Source organism: Stigmatopora nigra, chromosome 10 (assembly GCF_051989575.1).
Source record: "Stigmatopora nigra isolate UIUO_SnigA chromosome 10, RoL_Snig_1.1, whole genome shotgun sequence".
Taxonomy (NCBI): Eukaryota; Metazoa; Chordata; class Actinopteri; order Syngnathiformes; family Syngnathidae; genus Stigmatopora; species Stigmatopora nigra.
In genome coordinates, this window is record NC_135517.1 from 557,864 (window position 1) to 575,122 (window position 17,259).

Below are 17,259 nucleotides of genomic sequence, written 5' to 3' on the forward strand. Positions count from 1 at the left end.
ATCCTTCCCACTTTGAATGGATTGGACGTCAATGTCAGGCAATGAGTTAAACATAAATAAGTTTATCAGTGTTGGGCCACTGCTGTGGACCCTCCCACTTGAATTGGATTGGTCGTCTCAGGACTGAAAAGGCAGACATTCCCAAGAAAACAGCAAACAAATCAATGACATACATTTCCTTTTGAATCAAAACCTTTTTGACGAACGACTGACGTAAAAAACGACAAACAAACCCGTTAAAGTCCCAAATTTGTCTCAATTTTTGTCACTTCTCAGCCGCCATTCCCAATCTTTGACCATCTGCCGCTCCAAATAGCTGTGATTGGCTCAACTCAATTCCAAATTCAGACGTACTGGACGTCCAAACGCCGTCATCGTTTGGAACCAAAAAATGTCAAGTTTGACCCTTTTAAAAGCAAAGCCACGTCAGAGGACACGGACGGAGCCCTTTCGTAATGAATTTTGCGACTATCCTATTAGGCAATATATGTAGGAATATCAGTCACCTTCAGGGCGAGTGAGTGGGCGAGTGGGCTATGCTCAAGGACTTTCTTCATCTTAATTCTTCCTCTTAATGGATATCTGTACAGCCAGGCTTTTCCTTCTTTTCTCGATTTCATTTCTTAGTCTGGACGGGAAATGGCGGCTGCCTGCCGGCCGGCCGGTCTTCTGTCCTATTTTGCCGCCCATCAAAAATCCGACTCTTGGACGTTTTATTATTTTAAAGTTTCATATCGGGCTCCTTTGAAGAACAAATTACGGCGCGTACCATATTTTTTGCAGTATTTTTTTTGGTTTTAGTTGTGAGTTTGACATAGTCGGGAGCAAATTTTTGATGGAAATTATTGACACATTATCATATCATGTTATTCTTTAAGTGAACCGCAAAAAATCACCTCTAACTGATAAAAAAAACAGTATAATTACTTTATTTATTCCAAAAATATATTCAGCCTGTTGCCTCTATTGTTATTTTGATGTTAAATTCCTTTCCAGATGACTTGTTCATAATACATTTTGGTTTTTATCAACTAAAATTCCCCCAAAAATGCAATTTCTTCCCCAGTCCAACTTTTATATATTTTTAGCTCCTGAAACTTGCGACTTATCGTCCCCAAACTCCACGAAAAATGCGGTTCAACTTACGAAAAATCCGAGCTAACCCCTTTTGAGTTAATTTCGTATGCGATTAAAAAGTCATGCAAAGTAGCTGGAATTCCTTTCAACGGGTTATTGAGGTGAATATTATTCGTGTACCGAGTACTTTTTTGGAGTCGCGATTAGATGATCACAACAGTAAACATTAGTCGCACAATTTGGCAAAAAAACAAAAACAAAGCTGCGTTAGCAAAATGTGACAGAACACCGGGCAGCGAGCGAAGGCGAGGCGTGGAGGGATGCCGAGACCAATCCGTCTGTCCGTCCGTCGCGGCGTACACATAGGGTGATGGACGAGAGCATCTGGAAGGCACCCCCGAAGGACCGAGTTTTAAACGCATTCCGAATACACAGCAACGACACCACGAACTTATCATGCACGGCACGCTCGGTCCGATACAACTCGCTTAATGAACGAGGGGGAGTGGCCACGCCCGTGGGGGGGCGCCCGGGGTGGGGATGGGTCGCCCGGAACGAACGCCGACTTTGCTCGGGTCAATGGAAAAGAAAGAAATGTTTGGCGTTGGCTCCCCGGGTGGCATTCATGCAGGTTGTTGTTTTTTTTTCCGTTGTTTTTTTCTGATACAAGATGGCGCCTCCCTCCTGGGTGGCGTTCCGCCCCCTCCTCACGAGTCCGTCCGGTGATTTGCGTCCGTGGGAAAATGAGGCTCCTGGCCAGTCGGGTGGGAATCCCCCTTTGATTTGGGGAAATGGTCAGATGCGTTTAGATGGCGTGGTTGCTGTAGCTGATGTACGTCTGCTTTGTCGAGAAACCTGTCAAACACAAAGTTGAATTATTTCATATTTTCTTTTGAATACACTTCGTTATTACCCATTGGCTAATCCCAGCCAAAACTCCTTCCAAAACAGCCCAAAAACGCTCCGATTTGTCCCAATTTTCACTAGTCAGTTTCTAGGTAAATCCCGCCGATTCCCGACGTCCCCAGACGGCGCCGGCCGAGCCGCCGAGGTGGCGTCGATAAATCCCGAGGGTGGGCCGTGGTGACGCCGGCGGGAATTTTTCAAACCCATCAAGTGTTAAATCCGGGGCGCCCATGACAATGACGAATGGCGCTTATTCAAATAGCCGCCACAACAATCCCGTCGGGCTAAATTGCCGGCGGCGACCGCTCGGACACGCCGGGCTTATTGGAGCAAAAGGCCCAGTAAGCCATCAAATTGGAGCCGGCGTAACGCCGTCCCGTGACACGTCACCCCCGACGACCTTTTATTTCTCCATATGAAATTCTGTGACGCTAGCTTGACGTAAATCTCATTTTTCTTTTTGCAGTTTTATGCCGCGTTCAGACTGGTCGCTTTCCCCCCCTAAAAAAATCGTTATTGAATAATTGCTTGTGCAAGGGGGGGGGGGGGGGCGTGCGATGACGCTAGTTTGAGATGATGGAATTGTCAGGCCAGAGATGGCTTGTCCTTGACACATTTTTTTTTTTGATTCCTGTCAAATTGGATTGGACAATCTAGTGCTGTCAATTGCAGGGTGTTAATATACAGACATTTTAAGTCAAAGTTAGTAGTGGTAGTGGTGGGAGTGGTGGTAGTAGTAGTGGTGGTAGTAGTAGTGGTGTTGGTAGTATTAGTATTAGTGGTGATAGTGGTTGAGGTAGTAGTGAAAGTGGTAGTGGTGGTGGTGGTGGTTGTGGGGGTAGTAGTGAAAGTGGTAGTAATGGTAGTAGTAGTAGTAGTGGTGGTAGTAGTAGTGGTGGTGGTGGTAGTAGTAGTAGTAGTGGTGTTAGTTGTGGTGGTAGTAGTGGTGGTGTTAGTGGGAGTAGTGGTGGGAGTAGTGGTGGTAGTAGTGGTGGTAGTAGTAGTACTGGTGGTGGGAGTAGTGGTGGTAGTAGTAGTACTGGTGGTGGGAGTAGTGGTGGTAGTATTAGTACTGGTGGTGGGAGTAGTGGTGGTAGTAGTAGTACTGGTGGTGGGAGTAGTGGTGGTGGTAGTAGTGGTAGTATTTTAGAAATTTGTAAATTTGGTACTTCTCTGAAATGGTTGCTTCAAAAAATAATTGAGTGACCATTTTGGGGGATTTCTGCAGTTTCGAGAGGTTGTCTGGAGTCCCTTATTTTGCCTTACATTTCTGGGTAGACTCCTAAAAATCTGTAGTAGTTGGCAGTTCTGAATATGGAAAGTTGGGACACTGTAAGGCAGGAAAAATTCCCTAACAGGGGGCCGAAAAACAAAAATCTATATTCCACTTGGTAACATGAAAAATGTGTAAGTCAAGGCACTGTAAGATGGGAAAAACTCTGTAACAAGGGTACGTAAAAGCAACGTCATATCCCACTGCGGGCTTGCGTTTTTTCCCCTTTAACCAGATTACACATGTTGGAAATTGAATATAGAAAATAGCGAGGGTTGACAATTGTAATCCGTGGTGGCCACAATCCCCGCGACGCCGCAAATAAACGACGGCGGGCGTTTAGCATCCAGTATTAAATGACTTCCAATTCTGACTTTTCACGGCAAAGGACAGATAAAGGAGGATCCACGACCATTTGCTTACTTTGCGTCTCCAAACTCTCGCACAGCTCCGTCTTGGCTTCGCCGTTGGGCCGAAGCCCCGCCTTGGGGTTGAACTTGTTGGACATGGTGGCGGCGGTGACCACGGCCTTCAGGCTGCGGGTACGCTTGGGCACGTTCTGCTCCGGGTGGAACAGGACCACGTAGACCTTGGGCATGTAGAGCAGGCCCAGGGACACCGAGGCGCTCAGGCTTACCGAGATGGTCAGCGTGGTGGTCTGGATGTACATCTGCCGGGGACAAGAAGACAACAACAACAAAAAAAAAGACAGCGTTTTAACCCTTTTGCTTGGACGCCTCCCCCCCCGAGGACAAGTGAGGACAGATGCGGTCTTGGCTTTCTCATTAGCGAGTCCAATGATCCGTTAGTCGGACAAGCTGCCGTCAAAGTAGAAAAAAATGAGTGGGACTTTCCGTGTTTCTTATCAAAGAGCCACTAAGATCACAGTCGTTGATTTTAATCTCGTTGACCGCCAATGGATTTTGTTGTTGTTGTTTTTAAGCAAAATATTGCCTAATTTTGTCCCTTGGTCCGTATTTTAGCGAAGAACAGATTTGGGTTGGTTCACGGGCCGCTTTAATGTCAACTTGATTTTATGTGGACCATTTTAGATAGAATATTTAGATTTTTTTTTATAAATGGATCAAAACAACTGGATTAAAAGCTCTGAACATTCAGTTTTTTTCTAGATCTAAAACAACGTTTATTTTAGCTTTTTTTACGTATATTTTTAGATTTTACAAAATTATTTTTCAACGAAAAACACAGAAAAAATTGATTAAAAAATGACAAAGATTGATTTAAAAGGGGGAAAATCAGGAAATGTAATGTACATACATCTATCATTTGAATTTGATCCCAAAACATGTTTGATGAATTGCAAACTATCCCACTCAAAAAAGCAACTTTAACTCCAGAGACGACTTGTTCTATATTTCATTTCTATTTTTGCATTCTTTGGCTACTTTGGAAAAATAGGTCATCAGGCCCTTTTCCGTTCATGACTTCTTTGATTGGCGACCAGTCATTTTTAATCACTGAATCCACGTTGGCCGATTTTCTAGGCCCAAAAAAAATGGAATGCTCTCAAACTGGTGATAACCGTCAACCAAATAGAATAAAAAATCACCAGATTTGCCATTTAGACATCAAAATGATAATTTCAAGGACGGCCCTTTCAAACATGGCCTCCAAATACTTTGCAGAAGCGACTTTGGTGCTTTGTTTACACTAATTGTCCCTATTTGCCCCCTGTAAGATGAAGCATTGTCCTATTTATGTGATTCTTAGGTGATCATTTTGGTAGGCAGGAGTTGTCCCGATGCTACAAGAAGGCCTACTCGGGCATAAAAATCTGCCCGTGTAAATATTTGATCGGATTTTTCCTTTTATAGTGCAGGCTCTTCCTCCCGGCCGGGTGTTTTGGGAGCTCCAGTGGCGGAGATCCCTCCCCGCGGACCCCTTGATCAAAGCCGCCTAACATTTAAACCCCACGTGGTCTAAGCTTTAATCTTTTCTTATTATCAGCAGCCGCTGGGCTTCCACACAGCAGTCATTTGAGATACGAGTACAGTTTGGAGCAAATAGTTATCTTGAGACACCAGACACATTTTGATATACGAGCACTGGGCGGAGCGTTGCATTTTTCAGTGTTTTTTCCCTGTTAGTCTTGTATTTGTTCGCTAATACGAGATTATATACTACTTTTTGTGCGATATTCTATTGTGAGGACATTTGTGTGCATCATTTTCAGAGTATTTTGAAGGGAATACAAAAGCAATTTTGTCTTGTTATTATATATGTTTTAACTGCAGGAGTGATGATTTTTTCCCCCCACTGAAACGTTGGTGGCCTTTTGCCCGTTTAAATCAAACAGCTCTAACGATCAATTAAACCGGAGATTGTCAGCGATCAATTGGATTTTGACGAGTATTTGCCAGCACTCTGTTCATTAAAGGCCCGTAATTGGTTGCTGTCACGGCCAGGCGGCTCCGCCCCTTGATTTTGACGGACATTGATTTGAAGCAAATCCGACGCGGCCTTTTTTTGGCGCCGCGTGGAGGATTAGGACGGCTTTGAGTCGTCTTGTGGCGTTAATCCCATCCCATCGAGCGTGTTTTGGGCACGTACCTTTAACGTTTCTCGCGGGGTCGCCCGCGGACTTCCCGATAAATCATAAAAGCGGCCACAGATCGGAATACTAAAACAAAAATCTGGGATTTTATTCCCGTAATTGATGGGGAAATCTGGAATAGCCACATTTTGTGTCAACCGCTTATCCTCACAAGGTTCGCGGGGGTGCTGAAGCCTATCCTATTTTGTTGTCCAAACATTGTATTTTTCTGTCTTTATTTGAAATGTATTTATCGCAATTTAAACTAAAAATAACAATTAGCTAAAGATTCATCAATTCATTTTCTTCCTCTCAAAAAGGTCACGGGGTGCTGGAGCCTATCCTAGCTCGCTACGGGCACTGGGTGGGGGTACTCGGACGTTTGGTCGCCGGACGTTTGGTCGCCCGGACGTTTGGGTGGGGGCCAATCGCAGGGCACAAGGAGACAAACGACCAATAATTCGGAGCTAGTGGCAGTTTAGCATATCATTAGCCTAGCATAAATGTTTTGAGGACGTGGGAGGAAACCGGAGTGCCCGGAGAAAACCCACGGAAGTTTACGGGGGTGCTGCAGTAAATGAATGAAGGACTCGTCATTAGTTGTGAGATTTCGCCACGATTTTTCCAAGCGTCAGCGAATGCGTTCAAAGCCGTAAATCTCCTTGGCGGTTGATTTGCCAACTTTGGAACAAACACGTATTCATTTTACATGTCGGCAACGTAAACAACATTAAGGTGGATCCCCCGATTGGCTGAAATTGCCTCATTAGCGCCGGCGCAACGTAGCGCAACAAACCTGGCCCCTGAATAAAAATGCCCTCCTAATTTAAGAACGCGCAAATGTAAACAGACGCTATTTCCAGCGCCGACCCTCAAACGGATCCCATGAATTTCCCAGCCGTCCCACCGCCTCGCTTGGCGGCGAGGGTGGGAGGTCGCCGTGGCGGCGTGGCAGCGGCGGCGGCGGCGTTCTCATTAGGCTAATAAACAAACAGAAGCCTCCGGGGATCCCGTGATTGAGCTGGCTTTTGCGCAGCGTTTGTAAAGATGGCAGTCCTTTAGCCTTGATTAGCTTAGCGGTCCGTTCACCCTTGACCGGCGGCGCACTCGTGGGGACTGGCTAACGCTAATCCCCAGATGTGCTTATGGGCCGTCCTCCGCTGGGGGGTTAATGAAGGCGACAACTGCTCTATGGTGGGGAAAAAAATAATAATAATATGCAAATCCGAGATGGAGTTGTGCTCTCATCAATCTTCATTAGGCCTTATTGGACCGCCGGGAGGGACGTTGCGCTGAATAATGCCAACGCCGCCGCCGCCACCGCCAATGTTTTTTTGCCGGAAATCCTCCAAGTGGGGGAATGTCCTGGCATCTGGTGCGAGGTGATGTCATCTTTGCGTCGTTCTACTGGCACGAAAAAGGATTGCCCATTTGCCATATCATTTAAAAAATGATTCTATTTGACTCAATGTAGTGTCTATATGTGCCTCTACTTACGAAAGTTTCAGATTACAAATTGTTTTATATGCAAATGAGTAAAGATCCAAGTTACAAAATCCCCCAAAATGTAAATGAATTTTCTTATTTTTTATTTTATATTGGAAGTCCCCTTATTAAGCAATTTAAAAACTACAAATTCAACTTAGCACTTATTTTCACAAACACATAAGGCACACGTAAAAGTCCAAAATGTACTACAAAGTGGACGGCTTTCAGACCTAGTAGAACGTTCTCTTGCCGCCATTTGGCGGGCAAAAAACGGGTATTACATCTAAAAAGGCAACGGAGGGCGATATTTTAGAAGTGCAGGACACATTTGCCTATGCTTTATTTATTTTAAGACATTAATAAATAATTTCCTTATAAATTTCTCTCATTTTTGTGTGTTTCCTCACATCTGTCATACAATATTGGGACACTTTGACCAATTTTTAAAGGATTTAGTTGGTAGTTGTGTGAGGACCCTGGAACCAATTAGGGAATTTACATATAAAGTATACCTCTACTTACCAAAATTGTAAGTAGAGGTACGACCGTATTTATTATTATTCTAACACAACATTTCTCAGGTAGGAGGGGGAGATTGAAAATGTTAATATTTTGAAGCATTTTTGAGAAAATGGAAGTCTTAAATGTAGTGCAATAATTGTATTTTTTTGACTAATGCCTCTCCAACCTTTATTGTCTTTTAGCGGACTTTGTCAAGCCTTCACGGATGAAACAAGCGACCCGTTAATGACAAATGCCACGCCTCCAAAGACTCAAGCCGCCACTCTCCAGGTAAGCGTGCGACGCTACGGTAAAAAAAAAAAAAAAACGCGTTGGCGACGGGGACCAGATGTGGCGCTCTGAATTGTGGGAAACCGCCTCCCTCCCCGTGGCGACCGTTGGGACGTCCTCAAGTAAAGTGCGCCACGGCGGCAGAAGGAAGCCGAGCGTTTAATTGCGCCGACAGACGCGCGCCGTTTAATTGCGCCGCCAGACGTGACGCGGCGTGCTACCCAAACGTCGTGATGAGGTGTGTTTTGGCTTTGACGGGAGTTCATTTCCCAGCGCAAATAAGAGACGTCCCCCTTTACAAACCTTAGCTCGTTCATCACTAACCACACAATGTGTCACGCACACGCTTTCTTTTTTATGTACTCGTCATTAATGTGCTCGCCGTTATTATTTCAGGGGTTTCAGATAGGGGAGGGGCTATGTTTTGAGAAAGATTTGAATGACGTTATGATATTTACCTGTTCCCATTTTGAGTTTGACTTATTTAATAAAGGAAAGCACTTGTTAATGAATGTACTCTTTCATTTTAATGAACATATGTAAATATGTAAGATTGTAGCCAAGGTCTAATTTCCATCTTTAGTCCCTTGTGTAGGTTGAAGATAAACAATGACACACAAAGGTAGCATAGTAGCGTAGCAAGTTTTGATTGGTCTACTAGCACGGCTTGAAGATGATTGGCCAAAAGGTTCAGATGTATGCTAATTGCTATTGAGTTCCAGGTATGAACAGAGAAAGTGCTTTAGCTAATTTAGCATTGGTTTTGAAGGGAAGTACACAGTCACCTGTAGAGCCAGCTCCTGTTGATGTCTTGGAGTTTTGTGTTACAAAATGTTGTAGTGGAGGAGGAGCTTTGTTTTGGAAGATTTTGTAAACTAAGGTGGCATCTGCATATTTAAAAGGATTGTCCCAGTTTAGGTCTTTGTATTTTTGGATATTTATGACAGTGGTGCTGCGTTTTGAGCTTTCTGTCCAATACTTTCAGGGTTTTAGTAGTAGTAAGTCTTGTGTCCAAATATAATTTTGCTGAGTCAGACGTTAGATTGTTTTTGATGGATGTAAAATTGGACAAATTGAATTGAATTTTTTTTCGGAGTGTTTTTTATTCGTTGAGTTTTAGGTAGCTTTGGCTAATTTAGCACTCTTTCTGAAGGGAACTACACAGTCACCTCTGGAGCCAGCCAAGGTTGACACGCATATGTAATATTCCAGTAGTAGTAGTAGCAGAAGTAGGGATGTCAAAGGTAACTAATTAAGTTAGAGTATAAAAGTTGTTTCCAGATTTGATTCATAACTCAGTTCATTTTTTTAAATCTCATATTTGACAGTAAAATCATTTTATCAATTATTTTTACACCACAACAGGCGACTGAAAATTAGTTTGTTTTAGTCGTTGTTTTAAATTCCAATCCATATGACTCATTCAACGCAACCAAATATCTGCTAAATGCTAACAACGTACTTTCTTTTTTCAAGTCGTCCCTTTAAAACAAAAACGGGGCATACCCACATAAAAGTTTGTTTCTCAAACTTAGCATAGCTCAGGGCCATGTTATACTTTTTTTCAAAAACTATTAAAAAAGTGGGACTCCCTTCCAGCTAAGTTGTCGTGCATGCTAATTAGCTACGGAAGAAGAAGCCTCAATAAATTAGAAAAATGTAAGATTCAATCCCTAAACATCATCTCAAAAAGCATTTTTTTTACTGTGAACAGATAATTGAGTAACGGCACTCCATCATAAACATAAAAAAGTATTGGAAGGCAATAAAGTTGACTTTATGTGGCATTTTTAAAAAGATGAAGAGCATTTTAGAACAATAAGCACCTGTATACATCCCTTTAAATCGAATTATTTGTAGTTTTGTAGGAAACAAAGAAAAGTTTTGCCATTGCAAACAAAATAACTTGCTAATGGATGCTTAATCCGCATGCGATAAATCTGAGGAAGCCGGGAAACGGGTGAAATAAATGAATGAAGTTTGCGTGATTTGCCCGTGGGAAAAAAAAGCGATTTATTGTAAAGCTTGCGTTTGACGAGCGTGTCCATAAAAGCAGCCGTCGGGGTTTGGCCACTTACGCTACGTTCCGTTCCGTTCCACGTCTCGACCGCAGGTGGCCTCGCGAACAAGCTGTTGTGTAGATTTACAACCGGCCCATGAAAACAAGACGCCGGCCGGGCTGCCGCTTGCTCGCTAGCTCGCTAAATTATTAATCTGGTTGAGCCCAGACTGCAGTCGTATGCAGATTTTCTGCATCGACGTACGCCATAGAAATGGTTTCCGGGCCGAAGACGGGAAACCCAGAGAGATTCATTGATTGTTTTGGATTTTTTTGGGAAGCGCTTACCCTCAGTGGGTTCGCTGGGGTGCTGGAGCCTATCCTAGCTCACACCGGTCACCCTAAATCGGTGGCTAGGCCATAGCAGGGCACAAAGAGACTAAATTATAGCTAGGGTTAGCAATTTAGCACACAATTAGCCTAGCATGCCTGTTTTTAGGAAAGCGTAGAACCCAGAGAAAACCCACACAGGTTACAGGGAACATGTAAACTCCATGCAGAGAGGTCCAAACCTATTTTTGAACCCTTTTGAACTGCAAAGCGGCCGTACTAACCACTCTCACACTGTACTGCTAAAATTACCAATACATTTAGCATAAAATTAGCCTAGCATGCATGTTTTTGTAATGTGTGAGGAATCCAGAGCACCTAAAGAAAATCCACGCCAGCTCAGGGAGAACATGCTTAATTGAAGACTGAACCTGGAATCGAACCCTTGACCCCAGAACTGCGAGCCCATTTCTGCTAACCACTTAATCACCGAATTTTGAATATTTTTTTGCTCTTAAGAGTGATTGTTTTGTTTAATCTCCAAAGGTTGGACGCACGGATTGGTTTTATTGCATGGTTCGGACAAGGTGCTGTTTCTAACCGATAGCCTCGGCGCCAATGCGGGCGGGCGGGGCTTTTCCGTGGGCCCCTATCCACTGGACTTAACGCACAAAGCTCCCTTTTGTTACCCGGCCAGAAAGAGAGGAAAAAATGAAAGAAGCCCCTTTCATTTGGACGGCAGCGGTGGACGCGTTTGTATTGTGGCGCCCCTTTTGGCCGCTTTCCCAGATGGTTTCCGTCCTCCGTCCTTAGCCGTCGCGTCCCCCCCCTTGACCCGGAACGTGTTCAGAGTCCTCGCTCAATGGGATCTGTGGTGGGCCAGGTCACCAGCCATGATTTGACTGGGGAATAGAAGTGCGTCTCTCTCGGATGTGTGCCTTCTTTGTATCGGAATGAACTCGTAGACTGTTGCTACACCCGCGTTTAGACAGACGTGACTAGATTTTGAGGATATTTCATTTTGTTTTTGGGTAGGGAATCTAAAATAGACTTTATAGTATCCATTTCAAGTTTTGTCATTCGTATGATAGAAAATTCCGCACTTAGAAATGCGTTAAATATGGAAATCGGAATTTATCGGAATGCGTTTCAGAGATCGAAATCAGGTTAAACTAAATGTTTGTGTATTTTTTTGAATGGTTTGCTATGGCAGTTAAATAGTTAAACTAAGTGGAAAAATATATAGATATACAGACTATTTTGACATTATTGAAACTAACCAGTCCAACAAATCACAGCTAAATTAGCTCAATTTATGGCATTGGGTTGCCAGGTTTATCTGCTGTTTTGGTTTATTTATGCAAAGAACTTTGTTTAAACCATTTGTTTGCAACGCTTATTTTAGCACTCCGTAATTGAAAAATGGATTTGTAGCCTCCATATTTTGTGCTTTTTTGAAATCACCCTTTTATATGATTATAATATTGAGATAGCTTTATTGAAATTGAGTGGACAAAAGACATTTTGCAAACTATCTCGGTTCCAATGGATTGTAAAGTAGGGCAACGCTGATCAATGGTATTGATTGGGTTGATCAAGGTGTGTGTGTGTGTGTGTGAGTGTTGCATATAAAACTAGAGGAAGATTGCGTGCTATCCCAACAGTTTTGCTAATTAAACATTAGCCGCCTTCTTCAAACACAAGGGCGGAAGAGTGGAACTAAAAGCAGAAGAGCCGCTGGCGCTCTGCTAAATATCTTTTTTACTCATTCAAAGAACAACAATGAGCATGCAAAAGTGCAGCTTATTTTTTTTCTAATTTTGCCCGGCGCCCTCCGCGTGCGTGTCAACATTTTTATAAATAAAAAAACAATAGTATTATTCACGATGATTAATAACATGACTGCGCAAAAGCACTTTTAAGCAGTTTTCATATTCCCCCTATCACAAGTTTTTTACTTTGTAATTGAATATTGTCGAGTATTCGATCATTTTCTGTACCGCTTTATCCTCACAAGGGTTGCGGGAGGTGCTGGAGCAATTAAGCTAAGGGCAATTAAGCTTATAATTACCTGAGCATGGATGTTTTGGGGCAAGAAAGTAGAGTACCTGGAGAAAAACCACGCAAGCCAAGCCAAGGGAAACCATGCAAATTCCACACAGGGAAGAACCACCTGGGATCAAACCCTTGACCAAAGAACTGCGAGGCCAATGTATTGACCACTCCAGTAGTAGTGGTGGTAGTGGTATTAGTTGTAGTAGTGGTAGTAGTAGTGGTGGGAGTAGTGATAGTAGTAGAAGTAGTATTGGTAGTAGTAGTGGTGGGAGTAGTGGTAGTAGTAGAAGTAGTATTGGTAGTAGTAGTGGTGGGAGTAGTGGTAGTAGTACTGGTAGTAGTAGTGGTAATAGTACTGGTGGTAGTGGTGGTGGTAGTAGTAGTGGTAGTGGTGGTAGTAGTACTGGTGGTAGTGGTACTGGTGGTAGTGGTAGTATTAGTACTGGTTGTAGTGGTAGTGGTAGTAGTACTGGTAGTAATGGTAGTGGTAGTACTGGTAGTAGTAGTAGTGGTAGTACTGGTAATAGTGGTAGTAGTAGTGGTAGTACTGGTAGTGGTAGTAGTAGTGGTAGTACTGGTAGTGGTAGTAGTAGTAGTACTGGTGGTAGTAGTAGTAGTGGAACACCTACCTTTTCGGTGGACTGCGAGGTGCCAAAGAAGATGGGTATGAAGGCCAGCCAGATGATGCAGGTGGTGTACATGGTGAAGCCGATGGGCTTGGCCTCGTTGAAGGTCTCCGGCACCCCCCTGGTCTTGATGGCGTAGACGGTGCAGGTGACCATCAGCAGCATGCTGTAGCCCAGCAGGCAGATGAGCGACAGGTCGGAGATGTCGCACTTGAGCACGCCGCGGGCCATGGCCGGGTTGGACGTCCTCTGGTCCTCGTAGTCCACCACCGCCTTGGACGGGTCCACGCCGAACCAGATGCACACGCCCAGCAGCTGCACCGAGGCCAGCGTGAAGGTGATGATCAGCTGCGAGGCCGGCGAGATGAAGCGGGGGGCGCTCAGCGTCATGGAGCCCTGCTCGAAGATGCGGTAGATGCGGTTGGTCTTGGTCAGCAGGGCGGCGTAGCTGATGCTCATGCCCAGGCCCAGGAAGATACGACGCAGGGAGCACACGCCCACGTCCGGGCTGGAGATCATCAGGAAGGTGGTGGCGTAGCACAGGAAGATGCCCGTCAGCAGCACGTAGCTCAGCTCCCGCCCCGAGGCCTTGACGATGGGCGTGTCGTTGTAGCGCACGAAGGTCACCACCACCAGTAGGGTGGCCATGATGCCCACCACCGCCACCAGCACGGGGATGACCGCCCAGGGCGAGCTCCACTCCACCTTGACGATGGGGATGGACACGCAGCCCGTGTGGTTGTGGTTGGGCCGGGTGTCGAAACGGCACATCTTGCAGGTGAAGGTGTCGGCCTGGTACTGGTAGCCGTCGCAGCGCTCGCAGTGCCAGCAGCACTGGATGCCCTTTACGATCTTTTTGCGCTCGCCCGCCCGGCACGCCTGGCTGCAGATGGACGACGGGATCTGACGGACGGCGCCGGGCCACTGCATGGAACGGACCTGTCGAGGGGGCGGGGTCGAGGGGAAGCTTGATTAGTGTGGGAGTCCAGAGTCCAACTCAAACTAATGCTAGCATGAAGGTATTGTTTAGCATTTGGAAATCCAGTGGCGTTCACCCCTGAAACTGAGCCGAGACCAGGCGAAGGCCCGAAATCCTAGAGACCCGAGACCGGACGTTTGGTCGCCGGACGTTTGGTCGCCGGACGTTTGGTCGCCGGACGTTTGGTCGCCGGTCAAATGGTGACAGAGAGTTTACTGTTGAAAGCAGCTCCCAAAATAGTCATGCTAAGCTAATGGAAGACTGTATTGCCCTTCACTATGTTTGGTTGTGGGTCTCCTTGTGGCTAGCCCCCACATAGTCACCATTGGTTGGGCTCCGGCACCCCCTGTGACCCTTGCAAATAGTTGCAGTTATGAAAATTAAAAAATTAATTCTTAGTAGCAAGATTTTGAGTTGATTCCGAAGCAAATCGGCCCAAACAAGCAATCCCGATAATTTCAAATTTGATCTCCAAAACAGGTCAACTCTTCAATAATTCCACTTTTAGCCAAACGTGGGCGCTCTTTTAATAAATGTGGTCAGAAAAGTGGCCCTCGCCGCACGCCAAGTCGACGGCATCTTGTTTATTAAGAAGTCCAGAAGACAAACGTTGGCCGTCTTTCAAATGGAAACTCTTCTCCCCCCGTTACGCCTAAAGGGCCTTTTCTTCATATTGTCTAAACAATAATTTGTTTTGTTCCTCTCACGCCGTTTACTGTTACGAGAGCGTCACTTCATGGCCGCCGTCTGCCGCTTCGCAAGTCTAGGACGCCGCCGGGCGCAGATGCTATTAAATGTGTCTGTCACGGATCGCTTTTCATGACATTGCGTGGGCTGGCTGGCGGGAGGGAGGAGGGAGGGAGGAGGGGGGAGGGGGGGCACGAGGCCCTCCGGATATTTACGCCCGGGTGAAGTGGCGGCGATGGAACGGTGGGCGACAAATAGAAGAAAACTTTTGGGTGACTCACATTGAGGTGAAGTTGATCCGTCCAATGGCCGATGATCTTGTACTCGGCCGTCAGGTTCCGGATCTGGTACTGGTAGATCTCGTAGCGTCCGGGGGCGTCGCCGTTTTCGTTGAACAGCACCGGGTTTCCCGCGATACCTGCGCAAAATCGGAAAAATCACAAATTCCGTCAAATTCAAACTGAATGCTTTTGTTATCATGTATGAGATCGATTTCAAACTTTAGACACTAAGCGCGTAAATAACAATCAAAAAACAGAACAATAAATCTTGAAAATAAATAAATTATCGATAAAAAGTCAGAATTAGATAGTAAATAAGTCATAAATAATAAATAAGATAAAAGTAGTCAATATAATTAGTCAACAACATAAGTAGGAAAGTGCACAAATAACAACAAATGAACAAATAAGTAATCAATACATACATAATAAATACTAAATAAATAAGTAATAAATACTAAATAAGTTAAAAAATGCTAAATAAATAAGTAATAAATAATAAATAAATAAGTAATAAATAATAAATAAATAAGTAATAAATAATAAATAAATAAGTAAAAAATAATCAAAAAATAAGTAATAAATAACAAATAAATAAGTAACAAATAACTAAAAAACTAGGGAAGTACACAAATAACAACAAATGAACAGATAAATAATCAATTATGAATACATTTTAAAATATCATGAAATAAGGAATGATTGGGCGCGAACTTTCCGGTTTTCAGTCCGTGGCAAAACGCCGACCGACTGTTAGCGACGGCGTGGGCGCTAACAATGATCCGCTTTGACTTCCCGTCTTGTGCTTCATCACCGCGATCAGCGCTCGCCGTTGAAGGACTGGCCGTAATGACGCGTCACTAAAAAAGACAGCCTTCGTCTTCGCCGGACGGCCCAGTCGAGCGTTTTTAATCAAGGTAGGACGCCGAGAGAAAAACTCGGTCCAGAGACCCGTCCGGCGTCCCACGTCGAAAAATGCCCGCGCCTTGTTTGTGTATTTAGTTGTTTTTTGTTTTCTGATCCGCCCACAGCCGCTTTATTGATTTGTAAGCCTCCCACTGGTTCCCAATGAAAAGGCTAATTGTAATCCACATCTGGGCCAAGTCATCCAGACGTGGATTTTGGGCTGCCAATGCGCTGCCGCCGTGACAATGGCGTCCGCCCGCCCACCACAACAAAGCCATTGGACGTCACGGGAGGATTACGCTGCTGACGCCATTCAGTAAAAAGAAGGGAATTAGCCACTCGCTTAATCATATCAACACTGTCAATAGAGACAAATTATTTTATTTTTTAACCCTTATTGGGCGCACATCATTTTAGGGCTATAAATAACCCAGTAATCCTGATCCATTTATTGCATTTTTAAAATAATCCAAGGCTATATTTCAAAAAAACAAAAACTATGCTTTATAAGAGGATAAATCCAGAAAATCACAATTCAGAAAGCTTGATATATCAGATTGGACTACTTTTAGATTTGAGATATTGACGACAACCTAGTATTTAAATGTTATTGGCTCGCCACTAATTTGCATTTTTTTCACTAATAACCTTCTAATATGGCTTTAACATCGCAGTTTTTTTTCAAACTGAAAAAAAGACTTTTATATGCAATACATTTACGACGGTGGCTCGGTGGACCAGTGTTTATCTTGTCAGCCTCGCAGTTCTAGGGTCGTGGGTTTGATCCCTGGTAGGCTCTCACTCTGGAATTTTTATGTTCTCCCCGGGCTTGCTTGGCTTTTCTCCAGGTCCTCCAGTTTCCCTCCACATTGCAAAATAATGTATGCTAGGCTAATTAATTGTATGCTAAATTGTCTGTATGCTAGGCTAATTAATTGTATGCTGGGCTAACTAATAGTATGCTAATTAATTGTATGCTAAATCTTTTCTATGCTAGGCTATTTAATTGTATGCTAAATCGTCTCTGGCCATGTGTAGAATTAATTTATCTTGTCTCCTGGTGTCCTGCGATTGGCTGGCAGCCCACCCAGAGTCACTTAGGATGGGCTCCAGCACCCTCGTAAGCAAAAGTATTTGAGAAAATGATGGAATAAATAAATCCTCAGTACTCTGCGAGGCAGATCGGGTGACTCGGGCCGGACTGGCGTGCAAAAAAAGTCTTTGGCGGTAACGTAAACTAATCCTCTTTTATTCCATTTCTACGGCGCGCGTTTGAATGTGCGACACTTTGAGCCAATGAAAGCCG

At 44.3% G+C, this 17,259-nt stretch overlaps 1 protein-coding gene across 1 annotated transcript in view; it reads right to left on the reverse strand.

The window, feature by feature from the left end:
* Positions 1–914: 914 nt before the first annotated feature.
* grm4 (glutamate receptor, metabotropic 4) overlaps positions 915–17,259 on the reverse strand; it is a 98,153-nt gene continuing 81,808 nt past the window's right edge. Inside the window, exons 8-11 of the mRNA XM_077727069.1 lie at positions 15,048–15,184; positions 13,104–14,039; positions 3,680–3,926; positions 915–1,932 (exon numbers count right to left, since the gene is read on the reverse strand). Coding sequence (XP_077583195.1) covers positions 1,883–1,932; positions 3,680–3,926; positions 13,104–14,039; positions 15,048–15,184 — 1,370 coding nt within the window. The 3' untranslated portion in view covers positions 915–1,882. The remainder of the gene's footprint in view (positions 1,933–3,679; positions 3,927–13,103; positions 14,040–15,047; positions 15,185–17,259) is intronic.